Source organism: Stomoxys calcitrans, chromosome 2 (genome assembly GCF_963082655.1).
Source record: "Stomoxys calcitrans chromosome 2, idStoCalc2.1, whole genome shotgun sequence".
Taxonomy (NCBI): domain Eukaryota; kingdom Metazoa; phylum Arthropoda; class Insecta; order Diptera; family Muscidae; genus Stomoxys; species Stomoxys calcitrans.
The window spans coordinates 88,195,130-88,220,542 of record NC_081553.1 but is presented as its reverse complement, the minus strand read 5'-3'; the positions used below and the strand labels follow the sequence as shown (position 1 = coordinate 88,220,542).

Below are 25,413 nucleotides of genomic sequence, written 5' to 3'. Positions count from 1 at the left end.
GTCGGGAGCCTCAGATCAGCTCACTGTTTCAAATTTCGGCAAAATCGGAGAATTAATACGCCTTTTACGGTTTTTAGGCCCTAAAATTGAAAATTGGTTCCTAAGGCACCCGCCCGGTCAGGCCCATTTTCGGGACAGATGTTGGGAGTCTAAATACAATTCAGTAGAGCCGAAAGGGTCTTGCATATGGCATATGACTGCACAATACCCAGGGTTCTCAATGTTTACCCAGAGATGATAGAAATATGCCTGTTCACAAGGAAGACGAATGTGGGCTAATATGACGCACCACATTTCCTCAATGAAATGATTTCGATGTCTGAGTCAAATATTTAGGAGTCATCTTGGATAGGAAACTTAATTGGAAGTGGCTCAATCAGGAGCCTACTGAGAAGGCTCATAGATGTTGGGCACTATGTAGATAGGCCGTAGGCTTAAAATGGGGCCTGAAACCGAGGATAGTCTACTGGCTCTACAGAATATGGAGAAAAATTTCAATTTTAAGACCATACAACAAGTCCAGAGAACATGTTGTCTTGGCATAGGCGGATCGATGAGGACCAAGCCCACTAGGCCACTGGAGATAATTCTAGATATCCAACCCATTGACATACAGATTAAGTATGAGGCAGCGACTGCGTCTATGAGACTTACGGCGGAGGGAGAATGGATTGAAAATTGGAACATCGCGCTATAATCGAGGCGACGATAGGAAACATGGAAGGAAGGGAAGAGATTTCCGATCGGATACCTGAGACGACCCTTGAGGTCGAGTGCAAAACACTGCTGCCAGAGGCACAGTCATGGACTGACTGAACCCTAGTATTGCCGTTTGGAAGACGATAGGAAACATGGAAGGAAGGGAAGAGGTTTCCGATCGAATACCGGAGACGACACTAGAGGTCGAGTGCAAAGAACTGCTGCCAGCGGCACAGTCTTGGACTGACGGAACCCTAGTATTGCTGTTTGGAAGCTTATGTTACACGGATGGATCAAAGCTAAGGGACCGAGTGGGCCTGGGGGTCTACATTGAGATCCAAGGGACTGAGATCTGTTTTAGACTGCCTGACCATAATATGGTCCTGCAGGCGGAGATCAGGGCGATGACGGAAAGCAGGAGGTGGTGTGATACTAACGCGAGGACGACGAAAGTGAACTTCTTTACGGACAGTAAAATGGTCATAAGGGTATGTTAATGCCAGGACAGTATGGTCACGAACAGTCTTGCAGTGTTAGAATGAGTTTCTCTGAGGATGGCACAATCCTCATCGTTTGGATGCCGGGCCATAAAAGAGGGAGGGGAATGAAAGGACAGATGATTTGGCAGTGAAGGCCAGAGGACTGCCGTCTATAAAATTGATTAGCACGAATCCTTTCGGGTCGATGCAGTCCGAGTTAAGGGCGTGGGTGACGAACACGTAACACATGTAACACTGTGGAACAGCGAAACAGTCGATAGGACGGCGAAAATCTTATGGGCGGATCCAGATCGTGGGAAGACGAGGCTATTACTGAATGGAAGGAAGAAGGAGGTCAGTATAGCTATTGGTATCGGGACACATAGGACTACGAGCTCACTTATGCAAAATCGGTGCGGCAAGTGATAGCATGTTTAGGGCATGTGATGAGACGTTGCAACATTTCCTATGTCATTGCCCAGATTTTGCGGATAACAGACACCAGTACATAGGTGGGGACATGATTCCACACATGAACCAACTAAGGAGAGTGGTATGGAAAACAATTAAGGATTTTGTAAGTAGCACGAAATTCCTAACTTGAAATTTTCTTCTTCGAGATTACTTTTAAGTTTTTAGAGCGCACAACAAGCCGATTACTGGCTTTGGTGTATATCTATAGTGGCATAGGGCGGATTAATATCTGCACCCTCTTTTCAACCTAACCTAATACAAGTCTATGGTGGTATTTCAGCAAAGTCGGTTAATAAATGCGTCTGTTATAAGCGTAAGGCCCAAAATCGGCAAATCGGTCTATATGAGAGCTATATCCAAATATGCTCCGATCTGAAAGATTTTTGGTTTGGATATCGACAGCGAAATCCGGTAATAAATGCCCCTGTTATAGGCTTAAGACCCTAAATCGGCATATCAGTCAATATGGCAGCTATATGTAAATATAGTCCGATATGCACTATATTCGGTTCGGATGTGGAAATCGGGTAAAAAATGTGGCTTTTATGGGCTTAAGACCCTTAGACGGCATATCGGTCTATATGGCAGCTAGATCGAAATATACTCCGATCTGAATCATATTTAAGTCGGATGTCGTGAGGCTAAGAACAACTCTATGGCTTAAATTCCTGCGAAATCGGAAAATAAATGCGGTTTTTATGGGCTTAAGACCCTTAATCGGCACATCGCTCTATGTGGCAGCTATATCTAAGTATAGTCCGATCTGAACCGAATTTGGGTCGGATGTCGGGGGGCTAAGAACAACTTCCCATCTCAAATTTCAGCGATATAGGGTAATAATTGTTGCTTTTATAGGATTAAGACTCTTAATCGGTAGATCAAGCTATATCCAAATATAGTCCTATTTAGCCCATTCAAGAACTTAGTCTGCGTACGGACGAAATACGAGTGTGTGCAGAATTTCAGCTCAATATCTCAATTTTTAAAGACTGTAGCGTGATTACAATTGACGGACACACGGACAATCGTCTTAGAATTTTACGAAGATCAAAAATATAAATACTTTGTAGGGTCAGAAATGGATATTTCGCTGTGTTGCAAATGGAATGACTAAATGAATATACCCCCTTTCCTATAGTGGTGGGTATAAAAACTAAACACCGTGGTGGTTTGAAACTTAAACAAGTAAGAGCGTGCAAAGTTTGGCTGGGCCGAATCTTTTATACACTCCACCATGGATCGCATTTGTCGAGTGCTTCGCTCGGTATCTCTTTTGAGGCAAACAAAGAATAATGAAAAATAATTTGTATGCTATTGGATATATATCAAGCTATAGTCCGATTCGGACCATATGTAAATTTAATGTTGAAGACCATGGTAAAAGTTATTAGGTGATATTTTAGTCCATTCGGATAACAATTGCGCCTTATAGGGGCTCAAAAAGCTTATTCGGGAGATCGGTTTATATTTGAGCTGTATCAAGCTATACATCGATTAAAACCATATTGGACACGTATGTTGAAGGTCATGGGAGAAGCCGTTGTACAAAATTTTATCCAAATCGGATAAGAATTGCGCCCTCTAGAAGCTTTAGAAGTCAAGATCCCACATCGGTTTATATAGCTGCACTATATCCGGTTATTTACCTATTTGAACCATATTTATCGCAGTTGTTGGAAGTCATAACAAAATATTGGTTTGCCCAAAAAGTAATTGCGGATTTTTCATATAGTCGGCGTTGACAAATTTTTTCACAGCTTGTGACTCTGTAATTGCATTCTTTCTTCTGTCAGTTATCAGCTGTTACTTTTAGCTTGCTTTAGAAAAAAAGTGTAAAAAAGTATATTTGATTAAAGTTCATTTTAAGTTTTATTAAAAATGCATTTACTTTCTTTTAAAAAATCCGCAATTACTTTTTGGGCAACCCAATACATACTCCGGTTATGTATCTATTTGAATCATATTTATCGCGGTTGTTGGAAGTAATAACAAAATACTTCATGCAAAATTTCAGCCAAATCGGATAAAAATTGCGCCCTCTAGTGGTTCAAGATCGATTTATATGGCAGCTATATCAGGCTATAGATCGATTCGATCCATATTTGACACAGTTATTGAAAGTCAAAACATACAAGTTCGTGCTAAATTTCTAGTGGTTCAAGAAGTCAAGACCCAAGATCGCTTTATATGGCAGCTATATCAAAACATGGACCGCTTTGGCCCATTTACAATCCCAACTGACCTACACTAATAAAAAGTAATTATGCAAAATTTCAAGCTCTTAGCTTTACTCCTTCAAAAGAAAGCGTGCTTTCGACAGACGGACGGACGGACGTACATGGCTAGATCGACTTAAAATGTCATGACGATCGAGAATATATTTACTTTGTGGGGTCTTAGACGAATATTTCAAGGTGTTACAAAAGGAATGACGAAATTAGTATGCCCTTCATGCTATGGTGTGTTTTCGAAGGTTGCCACCTTTAGCGAAAGTATTTACTTTCATACTATTACCGCCATCTAGTTTATAGGGCTGCTACTTTTCGGACCCCCTTGTAGTCTAGCATGCTCAAAACGCCTTTGGGGAGTTCTGGCTCAAATGCCATGGCTCACTCACACTCCTTTATGCGTAGAAAGTTACACAACTATTAATCATAGTCCTCCTATCGTTAATTAGCAATTAATAACAATTTTGAAACTGCAAAATTTATAGTCTGTCATTATGTAAAAGCATTTTCATGTGTGTTGACACACACACACACATGTCTACTAATTCGTTCACAACCTTATATGTGTGGGTATACAAATGTGAGTATGGAACAATAAGCATAATTGAAGGTTTAACCAAGCTTTGTACTATAAAATTTTCTTGACTTTTCATAAACTTAAAACGAACATATTTGAACTGTTAGTAATTTTTCTTTCTTCTTGGTAAGAATGTAGTATGCATTAAAAAAAAATGAAAAATAAAAAAGCATGGAAAGACGTAGCTAAATTGAATCAGAAAGTGATTCTGAGTCGATCCGTGTGCTTATCAATGGATCTTTATCTTTTACTTCTGGGTGTTGCAAAGAAATACACTTAATTATTATACCCAATGATGTAGGGTAAAAAAAAGTTAGAAGTTCTTAGAAATATAAACGATATGTGTCATATTTCTGAAGCTTCATCTTTTCCAAATGATCTTATAAGCCACGGTATGGGTGTAGTTTTAAGAGTAAAGTGGACGCCCATATATCAAATTCGTGATCTATTCTCAAATACCTTTCATTTGAGCCACATATTGTCCTTATTGGTTTATATTTATATCCATTTGGCGGGTTTTGGAGGTGGCGCGGCTCCCTAGTTATCCACCCTAAATAGCGAAACCAAATTTCTGTTTTTGAGTTATTATAAACAAACCAAATTTCGCTTAAATCTCCCCCCTCATCACCGAGATCTGAAATTTTTGAAAATAGGGTAAAGGGAGGGCCCATTAAAGTTTGGATGTTAAATCTACTTCATTCTCTTGGTTTTGGTGGTGGATTGGAGTTGTCAAACCTTTTGCCCCGAAAGTGGATATTAGATTCAAACACCACATTTAAGCTACATATTGCTATAGTCGGTATATATGTATAGTTTAGGGGAAGTTTATTAGATGAGACGTCCCTGAAACACTTGGCCATAAAACAGATACCAGATTTCCACAAATATGTCCAGTCTGAGGGGTATGTAGGTTGGGGCGGCTACCCATGTACATGGCCCGAAAAAATATCAGCATCGTGCTCTACACTCAAATTTATTTTTTTTTTTTTAGCTCCAACTTGGTTCAGATGGAGTTTATGGGGTGAGACGACTCCCAAACACTTGGCCTCACAATTGGATATCAAATTCGCCTTCTACTATCAAATACCTATTATTTGAGTCCCTTTATGCCATAGCAGACAAACATGGCCGGTTAGAAGGGAAATAATATCAGCATCGTGCTAGAGCACGACTTTGTTTGAGCCCCATAAAGTCAAGCAATTTGAAGGTGGCTATCAAGATATTCAGGGCTACGCTTCTCGTTCAGATACACACTAACAATTTTTTTTGTATTGGCTATCTAGATTCCAAATCATATTTCAAAGCTACCACTTGGGATACCACATTTTTTAAGATCCGCAGGTTCTGTATACCAGATTCGTAGTCAACTCCTAAAGAAGCTCCATTTGATACCCATTTTGTGACGTTGGACATTAAGGGGTTTAGGGGTTGGGGAGGCCCCGTAGACACCTTGCACCAGATTCTTATAACAGATGTGCACTCGACTTCTAAACACCGTAGCGCAGAGGTTAGCTCATCCGCCTATGACGCTAAACGTCTGGGTTCGAATCCTGGCGAGACCATCAGAAAAAAATTTCAGCGGTGGTTTTCCCCTCCTAATGCTGGCAACATTTGTGAGGTACTATGCCATGTAAAACTTCTCTCCAAAGAGGTGTCGCACTGCGGCACGCCGTTCGGACTCGGCTATTAAAAGGAGGCCCCTTATCATTGAGCTTAAACTTGAATCGGATTCTGACTCTACATTTAAACAGCTTTGATGTGATATCCATATTGTCCCAATTGGTAAGTATGCCCTGCGGAGGGGTTTGGGGAGTGGGGAGGCCTCTCAGACACCAAGTAAAAAATGAAATAAAAAAGTAAAAAAATAAATGAAATGAAGTTATAAATAAATAAAAATACTCTACTTTTAAATACCTTTCATTTGATACCCATATTGCCAAAAGCGGTGAAAGTGTTCTCTTGGGGGGTTTTTTGGGGGTGGGGGACCCACCCGAACACTTTCGGGGAAATTTGCATATCAAATTCGTACTCGTCTCTTACTTACCTTTAATTTGATACCCATAATGTCCCAATCGTCAAACATGTCCGCTCGGGTGGGTTTTGGGATGGGGCGTCCCCCCTGGTTATTGGAAAAATTTTATACCAATTTCGTATTTTTGAGGTACCATAAGGTGGCATACAAAATTTCATTTCAATCGGTGAACGCATCTATTAGATCTAGCGTTATTAAAAATTAGGGTGTGAAGAAGGGTCCGCCCGCCTTTGGATATCAAAAAATATAGTACCCTTATTTCACCAGGGGCCAAAACTCTACCACCTGTGAAAATTTCATGAAAATCGGTTCAGCCGTTTTTGAGTCTATATGGAACAGACAAACAAACAAACAGAGCGCAACAATTTCATTTTAATATAATAAAAGACAGAAAATAGTCTTTGGCAAATTCTGACTACTTTTGAAGGGAAACGCCAAAATTTCACTTTTAAAGTCATACGTTATCTATTTGTTCAAAAATTAAAATTATAAAAAATCCATTCTTTCCATTCGCTTATAATTTCAAGTCCTATTTCTTCAATTTCAAGAGTTTCTTATACAAATCACTTTTATTAGAGATTTTGTTTGTGTGTGCATATGTGTGTGTGTGTCTGTGAGTAGTTATCCTTATGTCCAATCTGGTGTAAAATTTCATTTTTGCTCACATTTCTCACTTACCGGTATATTGTTTATCGTAAATCTCAATTCAGCTCTTGGACGAGATGGTGGCGTACTACAGTTCGCACGCAATACATCACCCGGCTCGTATCGTGTGTGCTCCGTAAATAGTTGGGGTCGTTTATCAGGAAATTCTGCAACAGAAAAAAAAAGGAATGAGAAGGAACAAAATTAAAAAACAAAGCAGGCCACAGCAGAATAACAACAGCAACAACAATAATAACCATAAATAAAGTTTATACATTTTTTATTTGAAAAAATTAAGAAAAAGAATTATGATTTCCTGCTACAATTTTTTCGTACTTGGGTCTTTTTTTTTTTTTTTTTGTTATGCGATAAGCATGGTAATGGTAGGGATGTGTTTTTCTTTTCACAGAATAGACCCCAAAACGGAATTCTGGCGGAAAGTCAGGAATTACGCCGATGTGATTTTTGCTACCAATGAAATTCATAGCCGTAGCAATTTGATAACATTTAACTCTGTTAAATGGTCTCTAAACAAAGTGAATGAGAAAATATTTCTTCGTTTGGGAATGGCAAAAAAGCGTGCCAAAGGAAAAGGCAATGACAAGTCATTGGGTCTTTAAAATTGTTGTTATTTATTATTGTTGAGATTTCAGGAAGTTTAGGCAATTAATGACCCCATGCCATAAGATAAAAAAACAGTTTATTAAAAAAAAAGAAAAAAAAAACTGGGACAATAATTTCTAACTTCAAATTCTCTACATGAAAGGGTAACCCGTTTTTTTTTTAAATTGCCATAAATATTTTTGGATTAATGAAAATTGGTTGGATGGCAAACTGGTTATCCTGTTAAGTTTGGGACCTTATATATTTGTCCTTTCCACCATGGGTTGCAATTGGCAAGTTTTTGTTAGGATAGAAAGCAAAAACAACAATGGGAGAAGCAATAAATTCATGGATTTTTAAACCCTACACCACCACTATGGTATAGGGTATTATAAGTTTGTGCATTTGTTTGCAACGCTAAGAAGGAGAAGAGCTAGACCCATTGTTAAGTATACCGATGGGCTAAGAATCACTTTCTCATTCGATTTAGCTATGTCCGTCGGTCTGTCTGTCTGTCCATGTATTTTTGTGATGAAGGTACAGGTCACATTTATTGTCCGATTATCATGAAATTTTGGACATGTCACTTCTTTGGCTCAAGGTCGAACGCCATTGATTTTGAAAAAAAATCGGTTCAGAATTAGATATAGCTCCCATATTTATCTTTCACCCGATATGGAATTTTAAGGCTGTAGAAGCCACAATTTTCGTCCGATCTTTACAAAATTTAGCACCAGGTTTTTTATTTGCATTAAAATCGGGATATACGTGAATTTTGAAGCTTTAGCAGTTTAAAAACCGATTCCGATCATAAATGGATAGAAATGGTGTTCCAAAAAATAACTTTTTTTGGTATTTATTTATAAAATTACGGATATTTTGCTTTCCAAAAAATTGTTGATGACTTTGTATTCTTTGTATATAAACCTGATATTCTGAACTCACAAAATCGGAATTAAGGTTTATATAGCCGCTATATAGACCGATCTCCAGTTTTAAAATTTTGAGGCAATTGGTCATTTTTCATCCGATCTGGAAGATATTCAACAAAAAGGAGAAGAGGTCTAACAAAACTCACTGTTTAAAATTTCATCAAAATCGGATAAAAATGCTTTCTTAGACGCTCATTCCCGATAAAGAGTATTATCGGGAAATCCGTCTATATGGCAGCTATATCCCAATATGGTCCGATTTAGATGATATTCAACAAAAAGTTCTCGAGGGGTACCAAAGGACAAATTTTAAAGCTCAAGCTTCAAATTTAATCGAAATTGAATGAAAATGCTACTGTTATAGGCTCAAAATGTTATGGCAAACTATTGTATATGACAGCTTTTTGCAGATATGGTACGACCTGGACAATATTGAACAAAAAGGTGTAGAGGGTACCAAATTAAACTGTTTAAAATTTCATCAAAATCTAATGAAAAATTCTTCTTACATGGAGTCAATACCCTATATGGGGAGATCGGTCCATATGGAAGCTATATCCAAACATGATCCCTTCTAGACCACATTCAACAAATAGGTGTATGGGTCTACCAGAGCTTAATGTGTCAAATTTCATCGAAATCGTTTGAAAAATGTCCACTTTATAGGCTCAATACTCTATTTAGGGAGATCGGTCTATATGGAAGTTATATCCAAATATGATCTGGACCACGTTTGACAGGAATGGGTAGGAAGGAGTCTACCAGCACGCACTGTGGCAAATTTCATCGAATTTGGAGGAAAAATTACCAAACTATTGCCTCAAGACTTTAAGCCGGGAGCTCGGTCTATATAGCCATTATATATAACTAAATTCCGAATTAGATCAAATTACGGGAGGCTTAAAACAACTCTCTGATTAAAATTTGAGCAAAATTGGCAAATAAATAAAAATGTTATGGGTTTCAGACCCATAATCGGCAGATCGGTCTTTATGACGGCTATATCTATATATAGTCCGATCTGAACAATTTTTGAATCGGATTTTGGGAGGCTTAAGAAAACTCACTGTTCCAAATTTCTGCGAAATCGGATAATATAAATGCAACTTTTATTGGCTTTAGACCCTTAAGTGGCAAATAGGTCTATATGGCAGCTCTATCCAAATATGGACCGATCTCAACCATATTTGAGTCGAATGTCAGGAGGCTTAAGCAACTCACTGTTTTAAATTTCAGGAAAATCGGGTAATAAATGCAGCTTTTATGGGCTTTAGATCCTTAATCGGCAGATCGGTCTATATGGCAGCTATATTCAAATATGATCCGATCGGAATCATACTAAGGTCGGATGTCGGGAGGCTTAAAACAACTTACTGTTTCAAATTTCATCTAATCGGGTAATAAATAAGGCTTTTATGGGCTTTAGATCCTTAATCGGCAGATCGGTCTATATGGCAGCTATATTCAAATATGGTCCAATCGGAATCATACGGGAGGCTTAAAACAACTCACTGTTTCAAATTTCAGCTAAATCGGGTAATAAATAAGGTTTTTATGTGTTTTAGACTCTAAATCGGTAGATTGGGCTATATGGCAGCTATATCTAAACATGGTCTGATCTGAACCATATTTAGGTCAGATGTCGGGAGGCTTAAAACAACTCACAGCTTAAAAATTCAGTGGAATCGGGTAATAAATAAAGTTTGAATGGGCTTTAGGCCCTTAACCGTCCGATCGGTCTATATGGCAGCTATATCTAAATATAGTCCGATGTGAACCATATTTAGGTTGGATGTCGGGAGGACTAAAAACTACTATTTTTTTTCAAATTACAGCGAAAACGGGGTATAAATAAAGCTTTTATAGGCTTTTGACCCTTTATCGGCAGATCGGTTTTTATGGCAGCTGTATCCAAATATGGTCCGATTTGACCCGTTCAAGAACTTAAGGTGCATGCAGCATAAACGCATATCTGTACCTAATTTCTGCTCAATATCTCAATTTTTGAAGGCTGTAGAGAGAATGGAAAGAGATTACAGCATACAGACGGACAGGCGGACAGACACCCGGATATGTGTAAAACACTTAAAGGAGGAGGGATGGATACTACGTAACTTTTTTCCTATTATCTTCAATTTTGGCATAGACATTTTTAGGACATTAATAAAATAGCAACAAATTTTGGACTAATATTGCAATAATGTGGTTATTAACCGATCTTCGCGAAATTTGGCACTTTGACAACATTGGCAAATACATAGAATTTTGTCGACTTTATTAAAATTATGAGAAATCGCTTCAAATTTAGATTTAGCTCTCATATATATGTATCAACCGATTTTCAATTCTAGAGCCTATGTCACGGCAATCTCTCTAAGAGATTTTCTAAATATTTGTACAACGTTTTCTGCCAAATCAACATTCTATTAAGCTGCATTAGGTTTTGTAAATACCAGTGTTAATTTTTTTGCACATAAAATAAAGGACATATAAAATAGAGGAGGGGAAAATAAACATATCCAAATATTCAAACAAATTTATGCGATTTATACGATACAAGAAATTCATAGTACGCCACTGTTTAGGGCTATGTGCCTGTAAAATGATAGTCCAAGTAGCAGTGACCCGACGAAAGCACAACAAGGCAACAGGAACCGACGGGTTACCCGCTGAACTGTTTAGACCGAAGGCGACACGCTGATAAGGCGTATGCATCAGCTTATCTGCGCATTCTGGCTAGAAGAACGCACAACCGATGATTGATACCTCAGCATACCCGTACACAAGAATGAAGACAAAATGGAATGTGCCAACTACAGAGGAATAAGTCCCCTCCCCATCGCATACAAGATACACTCGAGCGTACTGTGTGAAAGATTAAAACCTAAAGTCAATGGGATAATTGGCCCTATCAATGCGGCTTTAGACCTGGTAAATCCACCCTGGACGACATATTCATTCTGCACCAAATCCTGGAAAACACCCAAGAAGGACAAACCAACACCCACCATCTCTTTGTTGACAACAAAGCCGCTTCCGATTCCCTTTTACATTCAAAGGTATTTCAAGCCATGTCTTAGTTTGGTATCCCTGCAAAATTAATAAAACTCTGCAGGACGAGACTTGCTGATACGCATTCCCCAGTAAGAAAAAAAATCTCTCCGAACCATTCAATACCAAACGAGGTTTCAGACAAGAAAACAGCCTATCGTGTGATCTCTTTAATATCCTGCTGGAGAAAATTATAAGAGATGCAGATTTGAATAGATATGGCACACTAATCACAAGAGGACACATGATACACGCCTATGCTGACGACATCAACATCATAGGTCGGATGGATGAAGAAGCTCCAGCAAAGAAGTCTTTTGAAGGCTAACACGGTGGTACATGCGGGAAGAACAAAAGCCCGATGGAAAGATCAAGTTGTGGGAGACACACATGGTGTCAGAGATTTTAGCAGAAGATCGATGCGCTTGGAACGCTATTCTACGTTCGGCTAGTGGAACAAATGTTCTGTCATAGCCAATCAAAGTATAGTTAAGCCTGTAAAGTGATAGTAGCTGATTTAAAGTCTTGCACTCTCCTCCGTAGTCTTGGCACGATACAACAAAAGCATCATTTTTGCATTTTCTATAGGCAAAACTATTACAAACGAACACTACACCCGGTGGTGGGGTTACATTTGTTGGTCAAACAAACACAAATTTTCGATTTCAGTGCAATGTCGAATAAATGCATCGCTATCACCATTACCCTTTGCACCCAAAGTGGTGAAGCGTATCAAAACATCGACTTTTATCCGTCTTTACCCTTTAAATTGAAGCCAACATCAGAACATTTAATGGCATAATTCAAAACTTACCGCGTTTTCAACACACATACGGACACACACAGCGTCAAATCAACTTTTAATATCATAACGATGAAGAAGGTGTTCCATCCTTTTTAATAGGTTTTACAAAAATTGAGTGACATCCCTCTCATCTTACGATGGATAAAAAATGTTCTATTTTAACATGAAATTATCACACTTTATTGAAATAAATGTTCACGTTCATTATACCGCTCATCAGTAATCATCACTAGCATACGCAAAAGTGATATATGAGTGAGAAATTTTCACATCTATTTTTCATCCAATTTCGGAGGCAATCAATCACAAGAATAGATGCGTATAAAATATTAAAACCATACTCATGAACTATCACAATCCAAGAAGTCGTGGCTTATAAATGGCGGCGGTGGAGCAGCACGTACATTCTCTAAGTTATATTGTCATGTGATATACGACTGAAATTATAGTCATAAAGACATATTTATTTCTATCAACACAGTGTTGAAATATGTATTCGGAAATATGGGAAATTCCAAAAAAGAATGGTTGTAGCTCAAAAATTTAAAAAAGTTAGGAATACTCTTTTCAAGAATGAAAGGGATTTGCTATTGTGACTATATAACAGGCCTGCACCAGACCAACACCAAGACCAAGCTTTCAAGACACACTAACAACCATAGAGCTGAACTCTTCGTTTTAAAAAAAAAAAACAACATTGTATGAGCCAATTGAGAACTGTGTTAAAGAGATAACAAGACACGGAGATAACGAGATGAGTGAGTGCAAAAAGAGATATTATTTCAGATTTTAGTGAGTGCACGTTGTACAATGCATGTATTCAAAAACATTTTGCTTCAGACAAAGTATTTTTCTTGTCGTTTGCTTTCCTAGTAAGAAATTCGTACGGAGGAAATGTGGTTGATTTCACAAAAGCATGGGTAAACACGCCACACGCATAGGTTTTTTATATGAGAAAAAAACATCAATAATTTGTGTGATCAGTTCATCTATTGAAAATGACGGCGAGACGCTTTCATATGACTCAGTGTGCGGCGAGTTATTTCTCATATCTCATATCTCATAGCAAATGCAAATTGCAAATTTACCCATGAACATTCCATTAAGAAACAGGAGCAAACTTCTTATATGTTAATGAGTGCTGTCCGATTCAAGTTTAGGCTAATAGCCGAATCCGAATGGCGTGCCGCAGTGCTACACCTCTTTGGGGAGAAGTTTTTACAAAGTACCTAACTAATGTCGGGATAACCACTGCTGAAAAATGTATTTCGTATGTACTCGCAAGGATTCGAAATCAGGCTTTCAGCTTCATAGGCCTCCATATCTCATATCTCATTGTAGCGGCGATTATTTCGAGATAAAAATACAACCAAGCACTGAATGGGGGTTGTTTATATACTCTCCACCATAGGATGTGGGTATACTAATTTCGTCATTCTGCTTGTAACTACTCGAAATATTCGTCTGAGACCCCATAAAGTATATGTATTCTTGATCGTCGTGACATTTTATGTCGATCTAGCCATGTCCGTCCGTCCGTCTGTCCGTCGAAAGCACGCTAACTTTCGAAGGAGTAAAGCTAGCCGCTTGAAATTTTGCACAAATACTTCTAATTAGTGTAGGTCGGTTGGGATTGTAAATGGGCCAAATCGTTCAATGTTTTGATATAGCTGCCATATAAACCGATCTTGGGTCTTTACTTCTTGAGCCACTAGAGGGCGCAATTCTTATCCGATTGGAATGAAATTTTACACAGCGTGTTTTGTTATGATATCCAACAACTGTGCTAAGTATGTTTCAAATCGATCTATAATCTGATATAATCTGATATAAACCGATCTTGGGTCTTGACTTCTTGAGCCTCTAGAGGGCGCAATTCTCATCCGATTCGAATTAAATTTTACACAGCGTGTTTTGTTATGTTATCCAAAAACTGTGCTAAGTATGGTTTAAATCGGTCAATAACCTGATATAGCTGCCATATAAACCGATCTTGGGTTTTGACTTCTTGAGCCTCTAGAGGGCGCAATTCTAATCCGATTGGAATGAAATTTTACACAGCGTGTTTTGTTACGATTTCCAACAAATGTGCCAAGTATGGTTCAAATCGGTTCATAACCTGATATAGCTGCCATATAAACCCATCTTCGGTCTTGACTTCTTGAGCCTCTAGAGGGCGCAATTCTAATCCGATTGGAATGAAATTTTGCACAACGTGTTTTGTTATGATATCCAACAGCTGTGCTAAGTATGGTTCAAATCGGTCAATAACCTGATATAGCTGCCATTTGGTCTTAACTTCTTGAGCCTCTAGAGGGCGCAATTTTAGTCCGATTGGAATGAAATTTTGTACGACGGATCCTCTCTTGACCATCAACATACGTGTTTATTATGGTCTGAATCGGTCTATTGCCTGATGCTGCTCCCATATAAATCAATCTCCCTATTTTACTTCTTGAGCCCCTAAAGGGTGCAATTCTTAGCCGAATTGTTCAAAATTATCTTCTGAACAGCAACTTGTCCCTTTTACTCTGTCTTCCGAGTCTCGCTCTTCAGCAGACTTGAAATACAACAACATGTGGGTTCAGCTTTCACGAGCTCGACAAAGGATTATGGACTATCTTAATCCTGACGGAGAGCGACCAACAAACTTAATAACCTAATAGTCTTTGACTCGAGATGATGCGATGTTATGGGATGGTCAACACCCTTCCTTTGCACTTATTTACAAATTTAACCCTTAATACGCAACATGGCTTTTAATGGCTTTTAAATATGTATTTTACTCCCAAATGACTCTTAGTAGCATAGTTTATAAGTCTTTTATAACGTTTGGTGAAAACAACTACTAGTCTTTACCCACTGATTTTCACATGTCAATGCCTCATATACACAAAAAACTGTGGATCTTGTTTTCAAATACATGCCATGACATTCGTCACAAGAACTTCACCCTCATCAGCATCGCAATGAATACCAATGTGCGATTCTTGGAAAACAAAAACTGTTCCCACTTATGTGACAGCGAATGAAACAAAATGAAAAGAATCATTTCACCAAACAACATCATCATCGCCATCAACATACTAGTATTGTGTACCACGACCACGACTAGTATATGCAATATGGCAGAAATTATGATGTTATGTTGGAAAATGTTCCAAGAAAATCTAACAAAGCTTGACGTTTAACAATTCATCTACCAGCGCTGGGGAAGAAAGCAAACATCCTACAAACTCTATTGTCGATTCAAGTGCAATGTATGAAGGGAGTACAACTGTTGTCTACGCATAAGTGTCTGCTAAGGGTTATTAACTTCTGGACTTTATTTTTGTTGTGCTAAATAGTAACAGCTCATTAAAAATGTATGGTCTTATGATAATAAAAAACAAAAAGTTAAAGAAACAAGTTTAGAATGGCAAAAGTATGCATTTGCTTACATATATATTTGAATATTTCACGAAGACTCTTGCCTTCTATGTCTTTAAGAAAATCAGCAATGACATCTTTAGTTCGGAAGGATAAACTTAAGAGAGCCAGTATTCTCTGCCTGTTAGGGCGAAGATCATCAAATTTTACAATTTTTGTTTGTTTCTTTTTCGAGACGAGCTCAATGATCGGAGATGCAAATGGAAAAGGAAAGCCAAAGATAGCAACACATACCAACCACTTTGGGACGCGTATCGTCTTTGGTTAGAAGACTTTTCAACTATATTAGGTGTGATGGCTTCAAGGGCCGTGCGTTGGTATGTTGTATTTGAATCGTGTTAACAGCGAAAACGCATCTATGATACAATTACCATATTAACACACTCGACAACCCTGTCCATTAGCTATACTTTTCCTAATGCATGTATTTTTGTGTAATAACAGACATTCTTTCTGTGACAAATTACACTTCTTTCGTACTACACATGATTTTGTTCATCTGTTGGAAGCCGTATTGATGGCTTAAAACGCCAAGACAGGCAACGGCTCTCATCGCCGCTCCGTGTGTCCAGCCGAACCTCTCATTTTTCAAATTGTTTGCCTGTTAGGGCGAAAATCATCAAATTTTACAATTTTTGTTTGTTTCTCTTTCGAGACGAGCTCAATGATCGGAGATGCAAATGGAAAAGGAAAGCCAAACATAGCAACACACACTAACCACTATGGGACGTGTTTCGTCTATGGTTAGAAGACTTTTCAATCATATTAGGTGTGATGGCTTCAAGGGCCGTGTGTTGGTATATTGTATTTGAATCGTTTTAATAGTGAGAACACATCTATAATACAATTACCAAGCTCGACAAGCCTGCTTATTAGCTGTACTTTTCCCAATGCATGTATTTTTGTGTAATGACAGACATTCTTTCTGTGACAAATTACACTTCTTCCGTACTACACATAATTTTGTGCATTTGTTGGAAGTTGTATTGATGGCTTCGATCGCTAAGACAACAACAATGGCTAAGTTTACATTTAGATAGTTTTGAAGGAAGCTAAGCAGATCTATATTATAACTGAAGCGGGTTTACAAATTTAAAATATGAAACCAAATAGGCCTATGGTGCGTATGAGCAACAAATTTACCAACAAGTTATTAAAATCGATTATTCGACCCAGTGCACCATGGGGCCATTGACAGGTTTTCGAGGCAACAAGTCAATTCTTCAGTGAAGAATTTGAACAAAATAATAAGGGGAGTATTGACAGTCTGAAACATAAAAAAAAACAAATCAATCTGGTAACACCTGATACTGATACTGTCAAAGGTGACATATTTTCTTATGCATATTTTTATACCCACCTCCGTAGGATTTTTTACGGAATGACTAAATGAATGTACCCCCTTCATTTAGTCATTCCGTAAAAACTTTATTTATTATCCGATTTCACTGAAATTTGAAACAGTGTATTATTTTAAGTATCCCGACATCTGACCTAAATATAGATTACATCGGACTATATTTAGATATAGCTGTCATATATATTATCCTAGATATAGCTGTCATATTTATTAACCTATTTCATTATAAACTATATCTATATCTACTATATCTATATTAATGTCAAAGTATGGGCCGATTTGGTTCATATTCGGTTTAGGTACTGAACTTTCAATTAAGATCGGTCTTTATGGCAGCTATATCTAAATATATTTCGATCGTTGTCACTGTGACAGGATGTCACTGTTTTAAATTTCAACAAAATCGGGCGATAAATGCGCCCTTGAATCGGTAAGTCGGTCTATATGGCAGCTATATCTAATTAGCCGAACAGGGCCCGCTTAGCGCCTTAACTCTCTAATATATCTTTAATATTGGGATACTTCGCCCCGAATGTGTAAATCGAATTCGTGCTACTATAGCCTATGTCCGCCTATAACGCTGAACGCCTGCGTTCAAATCCTAGCCATAACATCGGACAAAATTTAAAGTGGTGGTGATCCCCTCTTAATGCTGGCGACATTTGCCATGCATGGTCATGTAAAAAATTCTCCCCAAAGAGGTGTGGCACTGCGGCACGACATTCGAATTCGGCTATAAAAAAGTCCCTTATCATTGAGTTTAAATTTGAATCGCAAATCTTTCCTTCATGTGTGAGAAGTGTGCCCCTTCTCGGTTCTTGGGTAAATTTTTATTCCACTCCCAAATAACTTTCTTTTGAGTCCTATATTATCGTATTGGTAAATATTTCCGGTTTAGAGAGACACTTGGCCCTTAATGTAAATATACGCTTCGTGCTCTACTTTCAAAGACATTTCATGAGCCCGGCTCATGAAACCATGTTTTGTGAGAGTGCAAAAGAAAAAAAAATTCGAACCAATCACATTACCAATCTCCGAGATCTGGTGGTTATGAAAATTAGGGTAATGAAAAGTGGTTTTTAGGGAAGGGATGGCACTCAGACATTTCGACTCAAATACGGATATCAAATTCGTGCTGCACTCCCAAATCTATTTAACTGAGCCCCATATTGCCATGGTCAGTAAATATGACATGTTTGGAGGATATTTTGGGTCTGGGGCGGCCACCGGCACTTTGCGCTGAAAATAGATATCGAATTCGTCCTTTACTCCCAAATACCCATGATTTGAGCTTCATATTGCTATAATCGGAAATGAAGATCAGTTAAGTGGGTGCTTTAGGGCTTACCTCCAAACACTTGACTCCAAAATTGCACATCAAATTAGTTTTCTACTCTGAAATACCTTTCATTTGACTCCCATATTGTCATAATGGGTCAATCAACCTATTTGACTTATTTTTGGAAGCAAAAGCGCTACCTAGACTTGAACACAAAATTTAGTGTCATATTTGTAATCTACTCCCAAATACCTTTCATTTGAGTTCCATATAGACACGGTCGGCTAATATGCCTATTTGTGGATACATGGGGGTGGCGCAACCTCCTATTACTTGGACCTAATTTTGTATGCCATATTTGTAATCTACCATCGAATACTTTTCATTTGAGTCCCATATTGTCCCGTTCGGTCCACTTTTATTTTTGGGTAGTACTTTGGGGGTAAGGGGGAGGGTCCGCCCCCATGAGATATCTAAAAACTATATGGGCTATGTTTCCTTCGAAACAAATTTACAGGATCTGTAACAATTTGAAGAAAATCGGTTCAGCCGTTTTTGATCCTACGGAACAAACAAAAAAAAAAAAAAAACCGAGTCCCATATAGTCATGATCGGTCTTATGTCCATTTAAGGCATTTTTGTAGGGTAGGGTGACCCCCTATACTTCGATCTGGTTTTGTATGTCAGATTCGTAATTTACTCTCGAAAACCTTTCATTGGAGGCCCATATTGACATGAACGGCCAATATGTCTGTTTGGGGGAATTTTGGGGTTGGAGCGGCCTGATGGGTACTTAGACCCAAACTTTAATACCATATACGTAAGGGGAGCGTCCGCCCCCATCCGATATCTAAAAATTATATAGGCTATGTTTCCTTCCAAAAAAACTTACAGGATCTGTGAAAATTTGAAGAAAATCGGTTCAGACGTTTTTGATTCTACGGAACAAACAAAAAAAAAACCGAGTCCCATATAGTCATGACTCGCCCCATTTAAGGCGTTTTTGGAGGGTAGGGTTACCCCCTATACTTCGATCTGGTTTGTATGCCAGATTCGTAATTTACTCCCTAATACCTTTCATTTGAGGCCCATATTGACATGAACGTCCAATATGTCTGTTTGGGGGAATTTTGGGGTTGGAGCGGCCCGATGGGTACTTAGACCGAAATTTTAATACCACATACATATTCTATTTTCCAATACCTTTCATTCCATGTTTTCCCGATCGGTCCACTTTTGATTTTGGGTGGTGTTTTTAGATTACGGGGGAGGGTCCGTACCCTCCCGAAATCGACAAATTATAAGGCCTATTTCTCTTTCCATATTCGCAATCTACTCTCGAATACCTTTCATTTAAGTCCCATATTGTCATGATCGTCCAAAAAACCTAGTTTAGGGGGTTGGGGCCGTCCCCCAGTTACTTGGACCCAATTTTTAATATGAAATGCGTACTCTACTCCTGAATACCTTTCATTTGAATCCCATATTGTCCCGATCGGTTCACTTTTATTTTTGGGTAGTACTTTTGGGGTAAGGGGTAGAGTCCGCCCCCTTCCGATATCAAAAAATTATATAGCCTATATTTCCTTCCAGACCAAACTACACAATCTGTGAACATTTCAAGGTAATCGGTTCAGCCGTTTTTGAGTCTATGCGGAACAGACAAACAAACACAAATTGAATTTTATATAGTAGATTATGGCCCGATATGGACCATTTTCGGTTCGGATATCGGAGGCCTTATGCAACTCGGGGTTTATAATTTCAACGAAATCGGTTAACTAATGCGGCAGTTATTGGCTTAAGACATCGGCTTTTATTGGCTTAAGACAATCGGTGTATATGTAATGTGATCCGATTTTGCTCATTCAAGAACTTAATCCACTTATAGACAAATTACGAATCTGTGCCAAACCTAAGTTCAATATCTCAATTTTTGAAGGCTGTAGCGTGATAACAACAGACGGATAGACACACAGTCATCGTTACATCATCTTAGTATTTCACGATTAGTTTTAAGATTGGAAAACGCTCCCGCTCCGCTCCGGGTTCAAAAAATTTCGCTCCCGTTCCGGCAAAAATGCTTCGCTCCGCTCCTATTCCCTGATTATAACACACCAAAATATCTAGCGGAGTTACAACTAGAAACATCTGAAATACATTTTCCAACGTTCGTTCTCACGCCTCCGCTGAGAAACGAGGGGACCACTTCTTATCACTCAGAGATGCGTAACCCCCATAGTCCCAACTAAGGAGGGTTATAGTAATACCGGCTTCAGAAATTTTAAAGCCAGTTAAACACTTGAGATAAATAAACATGCACATTCCTTCTAAAGAAACATTTTATACAACAATACAATGAAAGAAATGCAGTTATCTATGGCAACTGATGCAACAAACTACAATATAATGTATATTTTGTTATATAGCCATCACATAAAGAGCAAAACGGATGGTCTAATTCGTAATAATATCTCATTAAGAGAAGTCCAATAGGTATATAACGCTATATATTTGGTGACATGTTCTAAAACACCGGCAAAAAACCGCTAAAATATTTTGGAACCATTTTTGTCCACACTTTATTTCATTAAAACATAAATTTATTCTACATATAAAGTTTGAAGATATTATCTAGTCTTTAAGATTTTTTTTTTTTCGCTTTTTCCATTGAAAACTTTCACACATATCCTTGTTATCCCTATTTAAGTTTACATCATGCTGTTAAACAATTAACAGTACAACCGCACTAGGTCACTGCACTTTCGCTTTAGATATGTTTTACGTTTTTTTATTTTTCGGCCATCAACATGCAGCTTATAAACAAGTACCCACACAACTTCCCCTGTGGTTGCTCGTGGCTGGGACATATGTTATTGTTGCTGTAGTTAAATAGAAATTCTTGGGTATTTTGATGAATACATGTAGATTTGCTCTAGATGTATGCGTGTGACAGGAAGTACAGTGCTTGGGATGGAAATGACTGTTTGCTTATAAGTGTGCGTGCACAAAAGAAGTCCTCTTAATTTACCCACATGCACGTAGCATTATTTACGGGAAACGTATTAAGACGTGTTTCAAAAGACAACTTCATTCGAGCATTTTATATGTGAGTGATATAAATCCATAGGAACAGAGACTCTAGCCTCTCTCTCTCTCTCTCATTCGTAGTATCAAACATACACTTCCAGCCCCCTGACTTCTACTCTACTATATTTCAGACAAGTAAGCAAGATAATGACGTTGTTGGTTGGTATACAAAAACTCGAGACAAAACAATACACATTAAATCTTTAGAAATCAGTATGACAATGTTAATGTGTGTGTGAGTGTGTGTGTGTCTCTATGGATGTTCCATGTTTTAGTGTATGTGTGATTAAGTGGGAGGTTTTCCTTGCCATTGTTATTGATGTTTGTTCTCTCGTTACTCCCATATTGGCGCGTTACTAACATTCCTGGGTGGCATTGACGTTGTTGATGATATACGCGTTGTGGTACTCTTCGTTCGTAGTCTATCTACAACGGCCCAACGAGTTACACCATTACAACACTCATGAATTCATTTTGAATGGAAACGTACTCCGTTTCTAGTGTAGCGGTGCAGAAGAATGGAACACATAAACCTTGTAAATGACAGTAATTTTCTGTTGATGTTTCTCCTTTACATTGTTTAGCATGAAATTATTTGAATAGCTTAGAGAAAATACATGCTTTCGCACATATATTAGGCAAAACAATAGGGGGGCTAAAGTGATTTGAAAAAAAAATGTTGTTCTTCAAATTTTAAATAAAGACTTGCCAAGGGCCAAAAATCCTTAACCAGGATGCTTTCATGTTCTAAGACGAAATTAGGAAACTCTAAGCATTTCCAGTCATTACAGAGTGAAGAGTTTCAAAGAAGGAGTCCTTCTGGGACTATAGATGTATCTACTTCAACTTGAATTTTTCCCGGGGACAATGAACCACACATTAGCTCTAACAAGTAAAAGCATGATAAGATTGACAGGGACGAATGGAATGGACCACCGCCATGGATTTTGCTAAAAATTTTAAAAAAAAAATAAATTTAGTTGAAGGGCATACATTTATTCTACATACCATACTTATAACCATACTTCTGTCAAACCAGCAAAAATTAAAGTTTCTAGTAACCGAACAAGGATGATTGAGAGAACGATTTACATGGGAGTTATATCAGGTTAAAGACTGATTTGGACCATACTAGGCACAGTTGTTGGAAGTCCTAACAGAACACCGCATGCAAAATTTCAAAGCAATCGGATAAAAATTGCGGCTCATAGATTCAGGAAGTCAAATTGGGAGATCAATTTATACGGGAGCTATATCAGGTTAGGGACCGATTTGTACCGTACTTTGCAAAGTTGTTGAAAGTCATAACAAAACACTACGTGCAAAATTTCAGCCAAATCGGACAAAAATTGCGGCTTCCATGGGCTAAAGAAATCAAATCGGGAAATCGGTTTATATGGGAGCTTTATCTAAATCTCAACCGGTATGACCTATTTGCAATCCCCCACAGCCTACATCAATCTTAAGTATCTGTGCAAAATTTTAAGCGGCTAGCTTTACGTGTTCGACCGATATCGTGTTTTCCACAGACGGACGGACGGACATGGCTTGATCGACTAAGAACAACGAGACTATCAAGAATATATATACTTTATGGGGTCTTAGACGAATATTTCGAGGTGTTATAGAGGGAATGGCTAGATAAGTATTCTCCCATCCTATAGTGGTGGGTATAAAAAGACCAATTTTAACGCAAAACTGAGTGTTCGCTGATCTATCCATAACAAGAGATCCCAGCCGATTTATAAGAGTTGGAATCTACAAGGAAACTCTCTTATAGAGTCAACCGAACCAAGCACACCCTATCGATGATGAGAGCCTCATGCGTCAATCGATAGATAGATGAAGTGAACGAGTCCCTTGGATTTCGCAAACTGCTCTCTAAGAAGCTGTATACTCTGAGGCATACTGAGGCGCCCCGGTATCTGAGTTGATGAGCACCCCTTATCGACCATGAGAGCCTCATGCATGAATCTATAGATGGAGTGAACGAGTCCACTGGTTTCCGCAAACTGCTCTCTAAGAATCTGTAGATGCTTGGAAGCATACTGGGGTGATCCGGTAGCCGAGTTGAAAGCATATTTAGACTACCAGTGCGAGCCACACCATACGCCTTGGTCTGTCGCAGACAATTTAAAATTGTCTATGTGAGTCTGTAAAGGATTGCCACTCTTACCTAATCTAACCGGATTTTTTGGACATATGAACTGATACTAATAGCTTGAGGTTAGCGTCTATATTTGCCACTCTGCTGAACATGACGCGACGGACCAGAAGATTAGGTCCGATCGATACATGCGTCTTTTACGGGATCAAGACCTTAAATCGAGAGATTGGTTACATGACAGCTATAAGATAATCAGGAACGATCTAGATCAAATAAAATAGGCATGTCAAGGGGCCTCACACAATTCACTTGGCAAATTTCATCGAACAAAAAAGTGCCTTCTATGGGCCCCGGACCTTAAAACAAGAGATCTGTTTATATGGCAGCTATATGTAAATCTGGACCGATCTAGGTCAAATAAAACAGGGATGTCGGAGGATCTAACACAATTCACTCTATCAAATTTCAGCGAAATCGGACAATAAGTGCGTCTTTTATGGGCCTAAAACCATAAATCAAGAGATCGACCTATACGAAAGCTATTGTATATCCAAATCTGGACCAATGATGGCCAAATTAAACAAGGATGTCGAGGGGCCTATCAATACTCACTGCCCCAAACTTCAGCGAAATCAGAAAATAAATGTGGTTTTAATGGGCCCAAGACGGCAGATCGGTCTATATGGGGCTCTATCAAGATATAGTCCGATATAGACCATCTTCGAACTTAACCTGCCTATGGACAAAAAAAGAATCTGTGCAACCTTTCAGCTCAATATCTCTATTTTAAAAACTGTGGCGTGACTAAAATAACGGACGGACATGGCTAGATGGTCTTGGATTTTTATGACGATCAAAAATGTATATACTTTATAGGGTCGGAAATGGATATTTCGATGTGTTGCGTGAGTTGGGTATAATGAGTATAGTGGAACTACTTCTGACTGCCAGTGCGGGCCATACACAAAACAGATGTTCTTTGGCACCTCGACGTTCTCACAGCTTCTGCAAAATCACTATTTGCAACCTTCAGTCTGTCATGGCATGTTTTCGGGTCAGATATTGACCTGTCATGACGGACACTATGACTGAGGTGTCTGTTCTAACCAGCGTCAGCAAGTCTTCAAGTCTTGATAAGGCCACATTGTTGTGGAATGTTCACAACTTTCGCCCTTTGTGACCATCGAGAAGGCTTAGCTTACATGTCGCCAGAAGCATACCCACAGTTTCCAGTTCATCTGAAATATGTGAGGTAGTTCCTGGTCTCGCAGGCTCCTCGCCAAAGGCATACCCACAGTTGGCAGTTCCCCTGGAATATGTTAGGTAGTTCCAAGTCTCGCAAGCTCCTCTGCTCTCACAATTCTCTGGGATATCTCAGTGGCTCGGAACCCAAAACAGGTGAAATTTTAACTGCTCAGGCATCTCGTTGGGAGATCTGCAACAGTCGATGGCGGTTTTGGAATTCTTAAATGTGTTCCCCAGAGATTTAATGGCTGCCTGGCTGTCGGAGAAAATATTTATGCCAATCGTCTTTATGAAATTATATCATAGCCATTTCACCACTTGCTTAATTGCAGGGATCTCCGCTTGACACACACTGCAGTGGTCGGGTAATCTTCTTCC

The 25,413-nt window shown here is 38.6% G+C and overlaps 1 protein-coding gene across 5 annotated transcripts in view; it reads right to left on the bottom strand.

Annotated features, from left to right (window-relative positions):
• The window catches only part of LOC106080795 (uncharacterized), an 857,102-nt gene that overhangs the window by 170,221 nt on the left and 661,468 nt on the right, over positions 1–25,413 (bottom strand). For all 5 annotated transcript variants that reach the window (XM_059361859.1, XM_059361858.1, XM_059361860.1 and 2 more), the window contains one exon: positions 7,168–7,301. In XM_059361859.1, the coding sequence (XP_059217842.1) occupies positions 7,168–7,301 (134 nt within the window). The remainder of the gene's footprint in view (positions 1–7,167; positions 7,302–25,413) is intronic.